This window comes from Erigeron canadensis, chromosome 7, assembly GCF_010389155.1.
Source record: "Erigeron canadensis isolate Cc75 chromosome 7, C_canadensis_v1, whole genome shotgun sequence".
NCBI classification, from domain to species: Eukaryota; Viridiplantae; Streptophyta; class Magnoliopsida; order Asterales; family Asteraceae; genus Erigeron; species Erigeron canadensis.
Window position 1 is genome coordinate 2,937,467 of NC_057767.1, and position 19,945 is coordinate 2,957,411.

The 19,945-nt window shown below is 34.0% G+C and overlaps 1 protein-coding gene across 1 annotated transcript; it reads left to right on the plus strand.

Moving 5' to 3' along the window:
* Nucleotides 1-631: 631 nt before the first annotated feature.
* On the plus strand, nt 632-13,289 carry LOC122607231 (receptor like protein 21-like). The gene is made up of 10 exons (XM_043780166.1): nt 632-1,073; nt 1,683-1,868; nt 2,655-2,738; nt 3,411-3,563; nt 9,515-9,706; nt 9,816-9,887; nt 10,187-10,333; nt 10,561-10,635; nt 10,798-10,944; nt 11,028-13,289. Exons 1-10 carry the CDS (start codon nt 632-634, stop codon nt 13,193-13,195), a joined length of 3,666 nt encoding a protein of 1,221 aa, XP_043636101.1. The 3' UTR covers nt 13,196-13,289.
* The last annotated feature ends 6,656 nt before the right edge of the window (nt 13,290-19,945 follow it).

Sequence of the window (19,945 nt, forward strand, 5' to 3'; positions counted from 1 at the left end):
TACAATCGGTCAATATACGTTCAACATTTAATGAGTAAAAAAAAATGGACCTATCCGTCACGAAGGAGTTCCTATTGTTATCCAATCTTAGTTGTTAGAATAGTTAAGAATGCCACTTTTAGTAGTGTTTCGTTTTTCTAAGTTGTCATAAGGAGTGCTTCTTTTTCCAGTGGAATCTTATCTTTCTAAAATGGACGACAACAATTAGTGTAATGGATGTGACCATTGACTTGAAGACTTATTGGCAACTCAACTTACACGTTACATGTTCATTTATATTTTAACAGAGTAGACTGACAACGTTTTTTATATCTTCAAAGACTGTTAAATATAAGTATATACTAAAAGACTATTTTTCTTATAGTGATATTCTGATTAATATAAAAAATAGCTAACAATTTGAGTTGGTATATCAAGGGTACATTACACTTTTGGTTTTTGAAGTTGACACACTTTGTATTTTTAATCACTAAACTCAAAAAATTATAAAAATATACTCATACTAAACAACAATGTGGTCGTCCACTCGTCCCGCACCAAGTTCTATTAGTCATTGTGTATATATAGAAGATTTTTTCCATATAATGACCAAACAATAACATCAGCCTTATTTTTATTTGATACTAATAAAATGGAGAGTTGGTTTTTAAGCAAGCATGCACCATGGTTGTGTGGGTTTTTTGTATGCATGATGATGCTACCAATTTTCATGATTGGACAGACACAAGGTGTTTGTACAGAAGAAGAAAGAAAGGCACTCCTAAATATCAAAGCCTCCTTGAATGATTTTTGCTACAAATATGATGTGGGCATTATTAATCTTCTTCCCACTTGGGTTGATCATGGAAATACCGGCGGCAGTAGACGCAATGAATGTTGTAATTGGGAGAGAGTCAAGTGTAACATGACCACCGGGCATGTAACATACCTGTCTTTGGGAAACATGATTGCTAAAAACGCCTACATGGATGATAGAATATGGTCGTTAAATGTTTCTCTCTTTCTTCATTTTAAAGAACTGAGAAGTCTCGATTTGTCATTAAATCATCTTGACGACACGATACTTAGCACAGGTATCATTCGCTTCTTTGTCCAATAATTAGTATACTACTATGTATGTTTTTTTTCTCAGACAATTTGGATCATTAACTGGCCCACTTGATTTTTTGTCATGGAACCGGGCCTAGCCTAACATGATCAATCTCAATTATTGATGTTGTAGATCTTGAAACCATCACAAATCTACTTACACTGTAGATCTTTATTCTGATATATGTTTGTTAATTTCCGTGTCGTGTTCGTGTTTGGAAAAAATAACACGGTAGTTAACAAGCCGTGTTCGTGTTTGACCCATATCTTAATATTTTTCGTGTGACCTGTACCAGCTTTAACCTCAGGAACCTGAAAATACATTTTGCATATTTTGGTGTTTTTCTTCATACGCTGCAAGCCTGGAACATTGAAACCCATATGAAAACAATTAATCCTATTTTAATGCACCACATAGCTAATACAAAACTAACCCTCAATAAACCACAATGACCAGCTCATTGATTTCTTGATTACCATAATAAGTTACCAACACTTCTAAATAATATGTTACCAATACAACATATTAGATAACATTTTTTTATATCATAATTGTCTAGAAATATTATAACTTCTTTTTGACTGTTTTGCAGGACTTGAAAGGTTGTCGAGTTTGAAAAAGCTGGAGACATTCAATCTTAGTTATAATAGTATCGGAAGCGGCCTCTTTCCTTCATTAGGTGGAATCACCTCACTCAAAATTTTGGATATGAGTTACACTGCAAAAGACTACAATCCGTCATCAAGCAAAGCAGAACACAAAACAAAAATTCAAAACGGTAAAACATTAGTTAATTCCGTAATAATTTTATTAGGAACCAATTCAAGTACAATTAACTGTCCTACAGTACTACATAATAAATTAAAGTTGCCCTAATGGCTTAAATTCTCAAGGGGTTGGATCACACCGTTTTCAAATTCCATGAAGCTTTGAAGGCCAAACTTTTTTCTTTCTAAAACAAGGATATTCCTTAACTCCTTAATTTCGTTTTTTTTTTTGAGTATATGGGCTGACAAAATGCAAATAATATTAGGGTGTTTCCGGCCCTGTTTCCCAATTTCTCCCTATAACTCAAAGTCTCAAACCAAACTGCAACCTAGATTTCAATGTATATCAAACCGAATCAGGCCGTGTGACTGATTGGAGAAGACTAGACCAAACCAATGAAACCGGTATAGAGTGGCCGGTAGGACGGGTTGGCTTCATTTTCTTTGTTTATTTTTTTTATATTTGATAATGGTTCTATTTGTTCCTAAAATATGTTTATGTAACTCACCGTTTTTAATTTTTTAATTCTTATATTGTTTAACAATGCTACTGTGTGAAACCATTAATAAATTAGTTGTTACAGTTTAACCATGTGTTGTGTTGTATTAACATGTTTCGTGTCAAAACAAAAGAGCTCTATATGTTGACTACGACATGTTTGACATGATAATTGATGCTTTTGTTCTAAAGGAATGCACAAATACATCAACGTAGGTGACTATGTGTTGAATTATTAATTTGGGTTCGTAGTTTATATCCATACGTTCTGAAGATTTAGGATTATACATTTTTGCAGATATATCAATATTGGAAGCTTTGGAGAACTTAGTTGTATTGGATCTCACTATGAGTGGCTCTTCTGGTACCTTCAAAATGCAAGGTAATGGAATTTGATAGGTACTCTTACAACAACACAAAATTATACACCGTGCTTTTGATACAAATATGAAGTTTGATTCTTCTTTTGGGAGAAAAGAAAGTTCTCATTAAAATAAAATTTTGGGAACTAATCTATACTACCTAATAACACAAAAAAACCTTTTTTAATTTAGGAAATTCTGCCTTTGAAAACCCCAAATTGCCCTTGGACGTTTTACATCTCTTGCAACCTACCATCTCATCTCTACTCCCAAATAAAGCAAAATCACCCCCCCCCCATTAAATATTTCTATCTTTGAAATACATTATTTGTCCTTGGACTTTATTGTTTTTTTTTCATTACGTAACTACCTAAAATCCCTAATAAAGCAGACCGCCTTCCCTACTACTGTCGCTGCATTGCGCGGGTACCATGCTCGTATAGTAAAATGCACTTGCTTAACTATACACTCTTCTTGATTTCTCCCATAAATCATAATATTTTTTGAAATTTTGGAGAAATCTAAAACTAATACATGATTCTACTTTGTTTGAGCATTATTTTTTTAATTCTTTGTTTATAAAAATGATGCGGAATTTAATAGAAAGATTTTGATAACTAATGGTGGAGTAACTATTTATTAGAAATATTTATTTCTACACTAATATATCCATCCATGTGTTATGATAGAAGGTTCAGAGAAGGTTTCTAGATTGAAGAGTTTGGAAACTCTATATCTCGGTGACAACAAATTTAATGGAACCATTATCACGTCTTTAAGTGCCATTCAATCGCTAAAAGAAGTAGATCTTAGTAATAATCCGTTATCTGCATTTCCAACTGAAGGTGAGTTTTATCTCTAGCTTCATAATCTATAATGCACCGAAACTCCAAACAAGTAGACGTACTCGTTTTGAAAACTCGTACGAAACGCTTGCTTGAAGTTTCCATATATACCGAAACATTTATGTAAAGCTTCCATACAATATCTAATTAATATTAGGGTTTCAATGAGCTTATTCTATTCCAAAAACGACTGTTATCTTGCGACTATGCATACCCCAAAACACAAACAAACTACATTATACAACTGAGATGACCATCAACATTTTTCTATTCCAGAATTGATTACTAAAAATTTCATCCGTGATCATCGGTCAATATCTAACATATATCATAAAATTATACATCTTGAGTCTCTCTCCATATAAAATCAATATATTTTCATTTTTTTATATTTTTTATTGTCGTATCTTTGCCGTACCCGTATCTTAATTTTTTTAGTTTTACCGTTCCCCGTTCCCGTATAATTCTCGTGCCCCTTTGTCGTATCCGTTTGCTACATAGTTCATAATATTTTTTTCGTGTCTATTCTTTAACTTTACCGCAAGGAAAAATAATAATACTTTTTCACATACTAGTTTTTCACTTGCCCCTTCGACTTTTCCGTCAACTATAACAACCTACTATCACTTTGGTTTTTTTTAGGGATTTTTATCTGGAAAGTACCTTAACTTGTCACTTTTTACTTTATTGAGGTTCAAACAAAATTCCGTCCTATTGTGGGGAAAAAAACCGGCTAAACCAACTATGTTGGGTTTTTCCCTGCTAAGAGATGATGTGGAGCCGGTTTCAGCCCAGTTGGCATCCAAGTGAATATATATAATAATAAAATAAAATATTTACACTAGCAGTTTTCGATGATTAAATAAACCAGCAGCAGATTCCGGTGATTCTTTCCAGTTTCTGATGACACTCCAAATTTTAGTAAATCATCGAAATATAAAATCCAACACATAAGACTATAACAAAAATTATAAAAACCTAGCCAACCATTTAAAAATTGTTAACATATTAATACATCACTTTGAAGAGTAATTAAAAGAATCAGATTAATTGCAAATAATATATAAAAAAAAAGTGGAAGTGGGTATTGTTTTGTTGTTCATCATCCTCATATCAAGAATTTAACCTTCTTCACCGACAAACAATACCACCGATTAGATCTTTATTAGAGTAAGAAAATAAAAAGCTTAGATCTTTGTTAGTTATTGTGATATCTCAAAATACACAAAACCTCCTCCGTTCTTGGTCGTCTCTCCGCCGACGATTGTTCGAGTTCGTTCCTTTTTCCAGTCTACCCACATGAGATTACTTCCTTCTTTTGTTGATGATGTTGAAATTGCTCTAATAACAGCGAGATCTGTAACTATTCATCCGTATCTATTTATCTATACATAAATCAGTATCTATACATCTATACATTAGTATCACTATAGATATGTACCATATATAAACAACATTGAGAAGCCCACTGCTATCTTTTTGGCATAATAAATCGGGGGCAGCAACAGGGTGATCGGAAAAGCAGGCGTCGGATAGTGGTGGCCGGAAAAAGTAGCTAGGGCAACCAGTGCGGTGGTGGGTTTGGTCGGAAAAAGGGAACCACGGTGAGTTTCTTGGCAGGGATAATAACATGATGTGCACATATATAGATGTAGAGATACACATTTATATGGATGGCTTTTATCATCAATTTCGATCTGCATTTCCTTTACATATGTATAGATGATGGATGGATTGGTGTTGTATACTTATATGATTGATTCTAGAGATGAGAGAGGAGCATATTGATATTGTATGTTTTATTTGGTTTTGATTTAAAAAGAGAGAAGTAGCAGAGATCGATAATGATGATGATGGTGGTTATAATTAAGATTTAGATCTTTAAAAGAGGTTGTGTACTTGTGTTTGATGAGAAAATGACTAAAATACCCTCATGTAATTAATATGACTAAATTAAAAAAATTCAAAATAAAATTAAAAAGGAAAAACGACTGGCTACCTGATGATAGACCCAACATAGATGGTTTAGCCGGGTTTTTTTCCTACAATAGGACGGAATTTTGTTTGAACCTCAATAAAGTAAAAAGTGACAAGTTAAGGTACTTTTCAGATAAAAAGTCTTTTTTTTTTACCTTATTCCATATACAAATTTGAGTAAATTACACTTTTCGTCCCTAAAGTTAGTACGTTTTTCACTTTTCGTCCTCAAAGTGAAAAAATTACAATTTTGACCTTAAAGTTGACAGATTTTTTTAATCATCGTCCCTCGCCAAACGTCGTTAAGTTTCAGCCGTTAACTCGGATACGTACTGAAACTGCAAAAAATGACAAGTTCAGGGACGAAAACTGAAATTTACTTTTCTATTTTCATCATCTTCATTTTCTCCGGCTGACTTTCGTCTAGAAAATTCGCCAGAAAACTTAAAATGACGATATCTCACTCGTTTCTTCGAACTAGACCACGAAACTATGAAAGAACACAACTCGACTCGGCCATTTTTTTTTTGTACAAGTCGACTTTATTTTACCAATCCATACTTAGAAAAATTTTAGACAAAATAAAGTGAAAAACTTGAAATGTTCAAATTCAAAATCTAACAAATTAGAATACCTTAATATATTATAATAAACATATCCTATAAGTTTCAGACCTTGAAAACATCGGATGACGCTCGGAAAAATTTTGCTCGAAGACAGAGGAACTGCGGCCGCAAGCACGGTCGACCGTGCTTTGCGTCCGTGCTCTCAAAAATTGAACACCAAGAGGAAATACTGCAGACGATGAGCACGGTCAGCCGTGTCTGCGTCTGTACTCTTACTGCACACACCAAACATCAAATTTGACTATTAACTCAATTTGCAACCTTTTCCAACTCAAAACCAAACCTCATATTACAACATTTTTTAGTTCAAACAAGGATTTGACCCATTTACAAGCATAGTTATGATATTTATTTGAAACAACATCCATAAACACAACCAAATGGGTCGTTTACCTAAGTTGACAATTTAAACAAAACAACCATACTTACTCTTGAAACCATAAGACCCAACATGACCATAATTCCAAAAATTTACCAAAAACAAGATTAGCAAAACATTTAAGAGTGTCAAAAGCCATAATGAGGTGGGATATCTAAGTGTCTACACAAAATACCATTCTTCCATGAATGGCAATACCTCCAAGTCTTCCAAAAGCAACTTCAACTTCAAATCAACAAGTTCTTAGTTCCTTCTTCCGGAACCACCTATAAAAAGGAAACAACTAAAACGTAAGCGAATGCTTAGTGAATATACTTGCATACATCTATGGATTCGAAGGAGGGCAAAGTACAAGGACTTTCACATGTAACCTACGGCATCATCATGTCACATTTACATATTCACCTTGCACGCTAACAACACATATATGGATCCATATAAGCTAAATACATAATCATGATCATCTATCGGGGTTCTTAGGCCACCGGAGGTTCTTAGGCCTCAATAGATCAACTATCGGGGTTCTTAGGCCCCGAAGGTTCTTAGGCCTCAACAACTACTATACCCCACATGGGCTAACGCCGCATCAATTACCACATATGGACAAATAAACTTCAACATGGTGGTCGACACCACCATGGACAAAAGGCTTCAACATGTGTGATCAATTGATCCAACATATACATAAAGGTATGCAAATATACTCATCTCCTCCGCAACAAGGACAATAATGCTAAAACGATAATGCTCACAAGCTCAACCTATGATCATATCATAAAAATGCATAAGCCTTCATTCACACTTGACTAACTCAACCTAGTAATACTCAATCACTAGCATTTTCTAAATCACTAGCATTTTCTAAACCCCAAACCCAACCCATTTGTCATTGAGTTACCTTCATCTTTAACAACAACATTAGGTAGTTCATCCTACCATTTTCATCCATATTCCAATAAATAGCAAAATTTCATCTTTTCTCACAAACTCAAATTATCACATAGGACTTATCAATTTCATAATCAAACACATCATATAACTCAATGACAACTAGGTTAACTAAGGAATTGGGGAAAATTAACCATAATTCAATTTCTAGCAAAACCCCCCAATTTGGTTCATTCATGAGCCCTAAATTCAAAAGAAAGAAGAAACTAAATTTAGGGGAAATCAATACCTCAACAATGGAAGACAATAGATTAGGGTTTTCAAGCCACAATTTCTTCCCCTTTTTCCTCTCAATTTTTGGCCACCACACCAAACCCTAGCTTTTGAATTCTTAATTGAAGATTACTTGATGGTGATGATTAATATGGATGTTCTTATTCTTGAATTAAAGAGAGAATTGCCTTAATTTTTGAAATGAACTAGAAGAATTGCATGAAGGAAAAATTGAAGAACAAGGTGGAAGTGTGAGTCAAGGAAAAAAAAGAAGTTGGCTGGCACCTTCCTAGCTTGCCACGACCCAACTAAAATTTGTGGGTATTATTACCCGCTATCCGCCAAAGTTCCAACTAAATAAACCCCATATTCAAAAATAAAATACTAGGAAATTAATTTAATGTCAAAACTATAAAAAGAGGTTAATTTCTTTACCTTAAAAACTTTGGGGTGTTACAAACTACCATCGAACTTCTCAAAATTAATTTTCACACGAATCCTAACCAAAAGATTTCAGATTCAACACTTGCTGGAAAACTCAAAATACCCATAACATGGATTTTGAGCAATATTTCTGTACGATTTAGCTTATTCCAAGAATGCAATATTTCTGTTTTCGCAAATAAGTCTATGTTGGATTAGGTGTATGTGCTCCTCACTAAGACACCAATGGTGTGCCTCATTCATTAGTCCATATTCATCTAGTGTTGTGTTAAGTTTTATAGCAATTCGTTACCTTTCATTTTTGGCGATTTAGTTAGATATTAGTTTCATCGTAAGAATTTCGATATAGTTTACTAGTCAATCGTTAAGGTTATTAAGTTGTTACAATAGTTAGATTAGTAGATTGAGGTACAAAGAATTCGGGTGTGACAACCGATTCATTGGATCTCGTTTCGGTAGTTCGTACAAGTTCCATGCTAGTTTGTTGATTTTTTTTGGTCAACTGGGTCTTGGTTACAATTTCATTTACATTTCATGAAACATTGGCATTTTAAGATTTTTTTGTTAAAATTCGTGTGGAAATTAATTTTGAGATGTTTGGTGGTGGTTTCGTGGTCTAATTCGAAGAAACGAGTGAGATATCGGTATTTTAAATTTTCCGACGAAAGTCAGCCTGAAAAAATGAAGACGATGACAACAGAAAAGTAAATTTCAGTTTTTGTCTTTGAACTTTTCATTTTTTTGCAGTTTCAGTCCCTCACGTGTTTTGCACGTGTCCGACTTAACGGCTGAAACTTAAAGACGTTTGGCGAGGGACGATGATTGAAAAAATCTGCTAACTTTAAGGTCAAAATTGTAATTTTTTCACTTAAAGGACGAAAAGTGAAAAACGTGCCAACTTAAAGGACGAAATGTGTAATTTACTTCTTATTTAATTAGCCGGCCATTATATTATATTTTTGATTCATCTGATAGCTTCACTAGATCTTGAACCACTACTAAAATTATATGATAAACAATGTTTTCAGAGCGGGATTGAACATTGAACCATGTTAGAGAACGGTTCACGTTTCAACTAGTTCAACAGTTCGGGTCAAATAAGAAAAACCAGATCGACCATTTTTTTGTGTATAAGTTTGTTAGTAGATATGTATAATTTGTATGATAAGCATAATCAAACTATTTATTTAACTAGTTTGTTCTAAGCTTGCGGTTATTTGCAAGTTTTTTCATTTTATTTTTATTATGATGGTAGAAAAATAAAATCGCCAAATTGATTCTATATCTTATTTTAATTAACCATTGTAGTTTGTGGAACTTCAATACTACATATATATCTTCAATGCTAGCAACAAACTAACAAGACCAAGGTTTCCTTTTATTTTTTACAGGCTGTGAGAGCTTATCAAGATTGGAAATGCTAGAAACTATAACACTTCGAAGAACCCATCTTGACAAGAGCCTTATATCTTGTTTAAGTTTCCTCCCGTCCCTCAAGAATCTTGATCTTAGCGATTCTAATTCTACAAATTTGGGAAGTTCCTTTCCTATGCAAGGCATGTTAATTATTGGTCATGAAATAGTACTCATTATCATTAAATCTCGCATTCACCATCCGTACGTTCGCTATTATTTATTAATTAACTTGAAATTCCTTTTGTGTAGAGTTATCTAGCTTTAGAGAGTTGGAGTCACTTGACTTGAGCTATTGTCACCTTGAGTCACTCACATCAAATGGTTATATGTTCTTTGCAAGTTCCCTTTCTATGTATTTATATATCCCATTTATGCATGCAAATTAGATACGTGCACCCCAATAACTGGCTTTTAATAACAAGTATTCCTTGACTCCAAAGCTAATTAAACTCTTGACTCATTTGAATAAACTCTGTAAACACTCATCCTGAAAGTTGGTACATATTTGTCGATAATCAAATCGATAATAACTTAACTAAAATTGTTTCAGCCGTTGTTCTGATTAATTAGGTATTCTAACTAACCTCGTTAACAATTCAAATAAATTAATATATATGCAGGTACCATAAACAACAAGCTGGTACGATTGATGTTGGATGATAACCTCTTCCAAAAAGACGTCATGCGATCCATCGCTGCTTTTCCATCCCTAAGAATTCTTTTTTTGAATTTTGGATTAGGATATGATTTCAAAGAAATACCCTTTGGTAATGATTTGTTTCAAATGTATCCAAATACGTGTCTGGCGTTAATTTTGTTGGCATGTCGACATCTATATATATATGGTTGTCATATATATCATAGAATGTATCACCGGGTACATGCAATAATTAAAACTTACTCCATTGTTGACATATGATTGACAGCCTTTTTGTTGCTTATTGTATTTATTATCGATTTACCTCGTGTCTTTTTTTTTTTTATCTAATTTCAGAACTGCCCCATTTGCCTGACATGGAAATCCTCAGGTTGAGAGGTAATAATTTCAATGGAATGCTACCAATAGAAGGTAAACACTCTTCCTTAAATCAATAATTCATTTAAAGAGTGCCACTGCCTAAACAAAACTAGTCAAGTACTAATTACCTACACATCAGAAATAATTAGCTGAATCCACTTGAACCATCAATCATAAATGATTAGAAATATTTTCCTGTTGCCTGTCATATAGCTTTGGCATCTTTTCACCATCTGGAGGTCTTAGATTTGAATCTAAACAGTTTTTCTGGAAGTATCCCGTCGACAATACAGTCATTGTCTTCTCTTAGGACCATCTCATTCGCTGACAATTATCTCAATGGATCGCTGCCTGAATCTGGTAACATATGCAAATGTAATGTATGTCGTGTTTACTCTTAAAGGCTTAACCATAGTCTTTTTTAAAAAAAAATACTTTGACAGGGTTATGTGACTTAAAGAATCTCCATGAGCTCGATCTTAGTGACAACATGTTCAGTGGTAGCCTGCCTGAATGTTTCAACAGGCTATCATCTCTTAAGCTCTTTGATATTTCTTCAAATTTATTCACGGGAACACTTCCGCCATCTCTGTTCGCTAATCTCACATCTCTCGAGTACGTAGATTTTAGTATTAACAAGTTTGAAGATTCATTCTCCTTCAGCTTATTCTCCAATCATACAAAGCTTGAGGTAGTTGCTTTTAAAAGCGACAACGACAAATTTGTGGTCATAACAGAAGAGCCTAAAGGTTGGATTCCAACATTCCAGTTGAAAGTTCTCGTGCTGTCGAATTGCCATATTAACAGTGTTCCTAGCTTTCTACTTCTCCAGCACGAGTTACGGGTGCTAGACATGTCACACAACTCCTTGGTGGGACACTTTCCCATTTGGTTGATAAAAAATAATACTGTGCTGGAATTTCTTACTCTAAGGAACAACTCACTCCACGGTAATATTTCTATGTCATCATTATTAAGGAATGACCTAATGGTTTATTTGGATATTTCTGAAAATCTCGTGAGAGGTACTATCCCCAGCGATATACAAAAGCTCTTTCCCCGTTTAATATATTTGAATATATCCAAAAATTATTTAGACGGTGTTATCCCATCTTCCGTTGGTGACTTGGGGTATTTAACGGCATTGGATTTATCTCATAATCAGTTGAGTGGAGAAGTACCAACGGGATTGCTCACAAACCTTTCAAACTTGTTGTATTTAAAACTATCAGATAACAGCTTGCAGGGAGAGGTACTATCGGGAAACTTAAGCTTCGGTTCTTTAACGAGGCTTCAGTTAGATAGCAACCTTTTCACAGGGAAGATTGCAAGTGTGACTGGCGAGAATATTAATATGGGTCTTTTAGACATTAGCAACAACTCATTCTCGGGTATGATCCCCCATTGGATAGGCAACATGAGTAATCTGAGGGAACTTTTAGTGAGAAACAATAGGTTGGAGGGGCAGTTTCCTTGTGGAACAACTTCATTCGTTTTTCTCGATATCTCATATAATAGTTTCTCAGGTCCCATCCCGTCCTGCTTAAATTGGCATTATGTGACGCATCTTCATTTGGGTTCCAACAGATTTACTGGATCTATACCAGCTTCGTTTAAAAATTTGACCAGTGTTTTGACTTTGGATATAGAAAACAACAGCTTGTCAGGCAGTATTCCTGAGTTTCTTGGTGAACTATCCAATTTAAGGATCCTTCTTTTGGGAAAAAATAAGTTTAGGGGGTCGATTTCAAAGCAGTTGTGCCAGTTACGTAATGCGAGTTTGATAGATTTATCTAGCAACTTCCTTTCTGGTTCAATACCTCCCTGCCTGGAAAATATTACTGGGGCAACTTACCCTGCTTTCATACAGAGCAGATTTTCGAGAGACTCTTTTGGAGCTTCAGTTGATTTTCGTCCAGACTTCTCTGAGGACGAGTTTGAAACAGAAGACATAGCTGTGTTTACAATAAAAAGCATGCCTCGCCTCTACAAAGGTAAGATCCTCGATAACATGACAGGGTTGGATCTATCCTGTAACAAACTCACAGGTGAAATCCCACCGGAACTAGGGAGGTTGACCCAGATTCACGTTTTGAACCTTTCTCACAACCAGCTGACTGGACCCATTCCAGTGTCGTTCTCAAATCTTTCAAATATAGAGAGCATGGACCTTTCTTCAAATCGTCTGAGTGGCAAAGTTCCATCGGAACTAACTAAGCTAAACTCCTTGGCTGTTTTTAATGTTTCCAACAACAATCTATCAGGTAGACTCCCAGACTTGACAGCACAGTTTGGTACCTTTTCCAGTGCAAGCTATGAAGGGAACCCATTTCTTTGTGGGAAGCCGCTAGAGAAGCAATGCACGACTACGACCAAGTCACCGACGATCATCGTTCCACCGGCTGAAGAAGGCACTGAAAAATGGTACGATATTGATATGGCATCCTTTTATGCCACATGGGCTGTGGTCATGTTGGGATTTGCTGCGGTTCTTTACATGAATCCTTATTGGCGTCGAAGGTGGCTAGACTTTGTTGAAGAATGTATGTATAAGTGCTATTACTTTCTGTATGATTTAGTAAGGAAGCCCTCTATGCTCTTCCGTAACTAGGTCAGGTCTCTTAAGGAATTGATGTGTTATAAGATTAAAACATGATTTCCCTTTGGTTGTAATACATTTATATATATCATGTCGTGCCTATCATAGCGCTAAGAAGACTTCTGTGGTACTTCAATTATTTCAATGACTATAATTTCTATTTTTAAAATACTCTCTCGTTTAATTATTATATCCAAATAGATCTCAAAAACAACTCTTTATTATTATTATTATTACTCGTATTATTAGTTTTCCGTTGCCTACCACATGTTCGATGATATGCTCCACCGACATCTCCAATTTGCCAACAATCTTTTTCTACTTCGAGATTGATTCTGCTTCCTTATACCCCCTCAACATCATATTCAACATACTCTATGCTGTCCAAGATGTGAATCGTTCTACTGTTTTTGGAATGCTCTTGGTGCCCACCAACCGTTTGTTGAAATGTCACCTTCAACTAAATTTTGCGCATTTCAACGGGTCTGTAAAGAGCCTATCATGACTGTCAAAAGCATCACAGATAGTTGTAGTTTGACTTTCTCACAGATGGTTACCCAACCTAAAGACTCTGTTGACGCTTAGGTAAGGTTGTTACTTATTCCCCCGTGCAACCTAAAGACTTCCTAAAGTTCGGCAAGAAAGTAGGACTGGGAACACAAAAACTGTGCAACATCCTTCTAGATATTTACGTAATCATGAACCCGTATGATAGCGATTGAATTGTCGCACCAGCTATATATAGCGATTGCTCCCTCTAGAGCATAGTTTGTAGGTGCATCTTCCCGAGCATAAAAGCTAAAGTGGTCAACAAACCATGGGTTGACTCAATCACCACCTCACCGGTATTAAAAAGTATAAAACCACCAGTTCCATAAGTGCTTTTCGCTTCTCCTTTCCTACAAGATTGACCCAACATGGCTACATGTTGATCACCTAAACAGCCTGAAATCGGGACTCCAGGAATCAACCACCCCTTTGCTATATGGCCAATAACTTCAGTATTACTTATAATTTTAGGTAACATGTTTTTAGAAATCTTCAAAGTTTCCAATGTCGATTCATCCCAATCAAGTTTTTTTAAGTTCATAAGCATGGTTCTTGATGCATTAGAGACATCGGTGACATGTAAACCATTATCAACACCTCCAGTTAAATCCATTATTTATCACATTTTTTGTGTGCACCAATCTTCTTTAATCTCTTTCGTTAGTTTGCTAATAAAACTGCCAACTTTCACATCCAAGTCTATATATTTTTGGTTGTTTAGTTATCAAAATACATATCATTGGGGTAATCGTCACAGTGTCTCATTACTTCAATTCAAGAATTGTCGGCATGTGACTCAATCTCCACCAACGTGCATATGAACTTCATGTTATTCCAATGCCATAGAGAATATAACCATTGTTTTCTATCAGTTCATCTTTCCTCTTATTATAGCATTGAAAAAATGTCTCGAATTGAGGTACTTTTAATATTTTTATAAATACATATGTGGGTAAGTGTTATTAGGGAGTTTCGATAATATATATGTATTTAACTTTATCACTAAATAAATGTGAATTTGGAATAGCTGATATGGAAAGGTCCAAACAACCTCATCTTTTTCCAAATATATTGATACATCTTTTAAACAAGTTTTGATTCTTTTTAACAAATTTTGTATGATTTTTAGTATCTAGACCATGTAAGTTGTGTTTATATCTTATATATTCAATGTAGGGTGTATTTGAGTTACATTATAGGGCTATTTACTTGAAAAGTCATCCAACTTGTCCCAAATACCTGTTTTGGGGTTTAAACAAAAAAGTCTTCTATTGTGGGAAACAAAACCGGCTAAAATGTCTTTTATGGAACTGTACCGACTAAAGCATGATATGGAGCCGGTTAGTGCTAGCTTACCTGGCCTCCACAGTACACTTGCAGTATATAAAAGTTCCATGTTGACATACACCCATTCGTCGGTTAACATTTCTCAATTGCTTTTCTAAATTTTATATTGTGTTGTAGGGTGTATGAATTATGAACGTCTATCATAGATGCATTTTTGTGTATTATATCTCACTACAAATTATATTGCATTTGTTCACATTTTTAGGTGAGTGTGAATAAATTAAAAATTTTGTCACGCTTTTTAATGTGTAGAAATATATTGAATTAAAAGTGTGTGAAAATTTCTCCACACTAAAATGTGTGTAGAAATAAAAGTTCACACTTTTTAGTGTGAACTTTCATAATTATTTTGTCACACTCCATTTGTCCACGGTAACTAAAAAAGTTACCGTGAACAAATGAGGTATGACAAAATAACTATGAAAGTTCATACTAAAAAGTGTGAACTTTTATTTATACACACTTTTTAGTGTGGATAAATTTCCATACACTTTTAATTTAATATATTTCTACACACTAAAAAGCGTGACAAAATTTTTAATTTGTTCACACTCACCTAAAAGTGTGAACAAATGCAATATTGTTTGTAGTGTCTTTTCTTTGAAAGGATTTTGTGTATACATATATACATATACTAGTGCTTAGACCCCGTGCGATGCACGGACAACCCTAAATAATTTTTTGTAAACTTTATTTTAAGATTGTATCAATGAATAAATATAACTGAGTTGGACATAATAAAAATATTCTTATGAGTTATAATTTAAATAAGAAGAATGCTAGATATACCTTGGGATTTATTAATGATACAAGAGGGCTTAAAACGCATACATTGCATGCCGGATAGAAATTATAAAATTGATTGCCCATAGTAGGCGCATATAAGAAGGATTATGTTGGTTACCTGGATGTGATAGGTATTATAAATTTTCCCCCACTTTGATATATAGACCCACGTGGATACGCTATAACCTTAAAAAATTCTTTAACACCAGTTCAAGCATGCATATAGCGAAGTAAATGTACTCCTATTACAACTAATGACCATTTTAAAAAAAATTAATGACTTAAAATGCATAGAAAAGTCTTATTTAGCACTAAAATAAACCAAATATACCTCATAATTTTCATCACAAATTTGATAGGTTGTTCTTTGTATAAGATTTGAAATTTGTTGATCATTCATTTTAACTCCAATAGCACCAGTGACATCTACAATCCTAACTTGCACATTAAACCTACCAAAAAAAAAACAGAGATACAATTTTACCACACAACTTAATGATTATAGAGTTTTAATACGAAATATAAATATATACCTAGGATTGATGAGAACTCCTTCCTTGTTACATGAACAACAAATCCACATTTTGTTGTCCCTTAAAGCATCAATAATGTCGACTGCATCCATGTAGAGATCGGTCAACTTAACTTCTTGAGAACAGTTCACACATTCCATTGAATACCATAACTGGTCGGTTGGAATAAAACCGATTGTTGCAACAACAACCACTTTATCAAACTGTCAAAATGAAAATGTTTATACATTAGAATGTTAAAAAGCTAGTTATAAATTCGAAAGAAAGTTATGTTAAAAAGTAATCTAATTAAAAAAAAAAGTTCACAAACAATGAATACTTACATGTTCGTCCATCAGGATCATCTCAATACTACCTATGTTATTAACATCTCCATATAGAGGTTGCTTCCATAGCTGCAAATTCTGACCGTTATCGTACAGGGCTTATTATTTGGACGCAAATTTTTAATTGAAACATGGTTTAGTGAAGTCATGCTAAATTGATCTGTTATGTGTTTACGTTTTAGAATGCCTTAAAACTGAATGGAAGCGGCCTCATATAGACATAGACATGCAAGGAAGTAACCGCCACAAGCAATACACGAACGGTTACATATTCAAATTTTCAAAAATTTGAACTTCTTGAAAGCATAACTAATCCGTTTTCGAAAATTTGAACTTCTTATAAAAGTAATTAATCCGTAGACCTTCCAAGGAGCAATATTGTAATGATTTATGGGCTTTCTTGCATTTTTAAGCATGCCACATAGGCAATAACTAACAAATTTTGAAGTGAGATTTATATAATGTAGGGATAACACTTGCACGTTCTAATCTTCTCCCTGTATTCTATCCCCCTTTTCTGATTCCGACCCCCACTGCCGCCGCCCAACTCATCGAGAAAACGGGGTACATCTCACAACGCTACAAAAATAACCTCCATCATCATCTAAGCAACAAAATGGCAACCATCCAACCCCCCGACGCCACCTCTGTCTCTACCCCACGTTGCGTTGTCGCCTCTGAATCACCTGAAGGTCACCACCGCGTTGCCATAGCCTCCCAACACCACTCCTTCTTGGTTATTTTTGATTTCTAGCAAAACCCACCAACAATCAAATCTCGTTTTTAGCGGATTCCAATCAAATCTTGGTCGCCTTCTCTCTTAGATATGCTAATTATTTTTTTCTGATTCATTATACATTTGCAAAATGATTGTGATCATGTTCACGGTTTCACTTTCCTGATTTGTTAATTTTTGGTGGCTATTGTTTTTTCCGGCGAACTTCCGGCAAGTTCTCCTCTGTGCCATCACCTCCATCAAATATCCTATTTTCATATTTATTTTGGTTAACTTCCATATGGATATCCTTGATCGTTGTAAGTTTATCAATGGTGTGCGTATATATATAGATTGCAACTTCCAACACCCACCGGCCACCATCACCATTTCTTGATTTTTAATTATAATAATTATATATATAGATATGCAAGGGATAATCACTAATTTTAATTTTATTTTATATTATTTAAAATAACAAATGACATGTAATAACTATTTGGGAAAAGAAAATTGAGAAATGAAATTAAAAATCAAAGTTAACCGGTTACCTTCTAACAGTCCCACAAAAGACATTTTAGCCGGTTTTGTTCTCCACAATAGAGAACTTTTTGTTTAGACCTCAAAACAGGTATTTGGAACAAGTTGAGTGACTTTTCAAGTAAATAACCCTACATTATACTACAAATTAAGTTAATCTATTATTTTAGTATTGAACTTTTTTCTATTTTACTTGGTAAATGGTGATGATGTGATGACGATGATAATGATGGTGACGAGTTTGAAGAAGAAGAAACATATAAAGACAAGCAAGCTGAATCAAATATTCTGATCCTGACTTTCAACTTTTGATCCTGATGAAGAACGAAGATCACAAAGAGGATGAGATAGAGAGATGTGTGGGAGGAACTGGTAGGTGATGAAGAGGAAGACAATACCTTTTCCATTCAACTCAAATGACAAACCATGGTATCCTATCTCATGGACGAGAAGTATCACCTTTTTAGCTTTTCTTTTTTTTTTCTTCCAATGAAATATGTCTCCTTTTACTTATGTAGTTATGTCATGCTTTTAAGATTTGTTTATATTTTGTCAAACTGTTGGAAGTATTGGATGTTCTGTTATTTTTTTTATATTTATTTATGAATTATAATTTTGTTGTTTGTATCAATCATAATTTAACAGTTTTTTATATAATTATAAAACATGAATAATTATGTAAATATCGGTTATTGTATTATTTAATTTATGTTCGAGTTTAATCTGGTAAGGGATATTAAAAAAGATGGATTATAACCACAATTTTACACGCGGATAAAAGTTCAGTTGTGAACAACAAAAAATAACAAAAAAAACATCTATATGTCATTATCAAAGAGCAACTTTTTTTTAATTTTCAAAAAATAATTTTATGTGACTAATTTATCCCTAATTATCTTTCCTTACCCAATCACCCTCCTAAATATCCAACTAATAAGAGCACCTCCAATGGAGGTTGATGAAAGCTTTTTTTAAGAAAAAAATCTTTAAAAACCTTGACATCAGTGGGTACAAAGGTTTTTTTTTTTTTTTTATCAAAAGGTTGACAATGTTTAACCATTTGAAGAAAACTATTGAACACCACAAACAATAGGTTTTATCAAAGACTTGGAAAACTCGGAGAGTTCAAAAGTCTCGAAGTACGTGAATCATACTCCTGATCGATTTGATGACATTTTTAAGGTGTATTGTGTAACTAGTATTTCTATGAAAACTCCTAACCACATATTCACTTGATCAGTCATGAAGCAGTTTCTATTCTTATCCAATCTTAGTTGTTAGAAAAGTTAAGAATGCCAAATTTTTAGTAGTGTTTTGTTTTTCTAAGTTCTCATAAGGAGTGCTTCTTACTCCTGTGAAATCTTATCTTTCTAACAATGGACAACTAGAAATAGCCACTCCAGTGATATCTTATCTTTCTAAAATGGACAACTAGAACAAGTAGCGGGAGGACGTTAGATCAGTCTAATTGACGAGAATTGACCATTGACTTGAAGACTTATTGACAAGTCAAGTTACACGTTACATGCACATTTTCATATATTTTAAATGACTTTGACTTCATTATAGACTTCATAACTAACCTTAAATAGATTTGTCTCACTTGTGAATAATAGTATATACTCGTAATTTATTCATATGAATAGATTGACAACGTTTTTTATATCTTCAAAGACTATTAAATATAAGTATATGCTAAAAGGCTTATTTTTCTTATAGTTGGGGGTTTCTCATTTTACTAGGTATTCGAGATGAGGAGACTCTTTAATGCAAACCCGGTTAAGAAAACATATTCTAGACTCTCCGTTGCGAATAATCCACACCTTTAAAATAAAAAACAAAAAAAAAGAAGTTTTTTGTGAAATAGAGAAAATACGATATTATGGTCGTCCCACACAAGTTCTATTGGTCATTGTGTATATATACAAGGATTTTTTTCCTATATAATAACCAAACAACAATAACA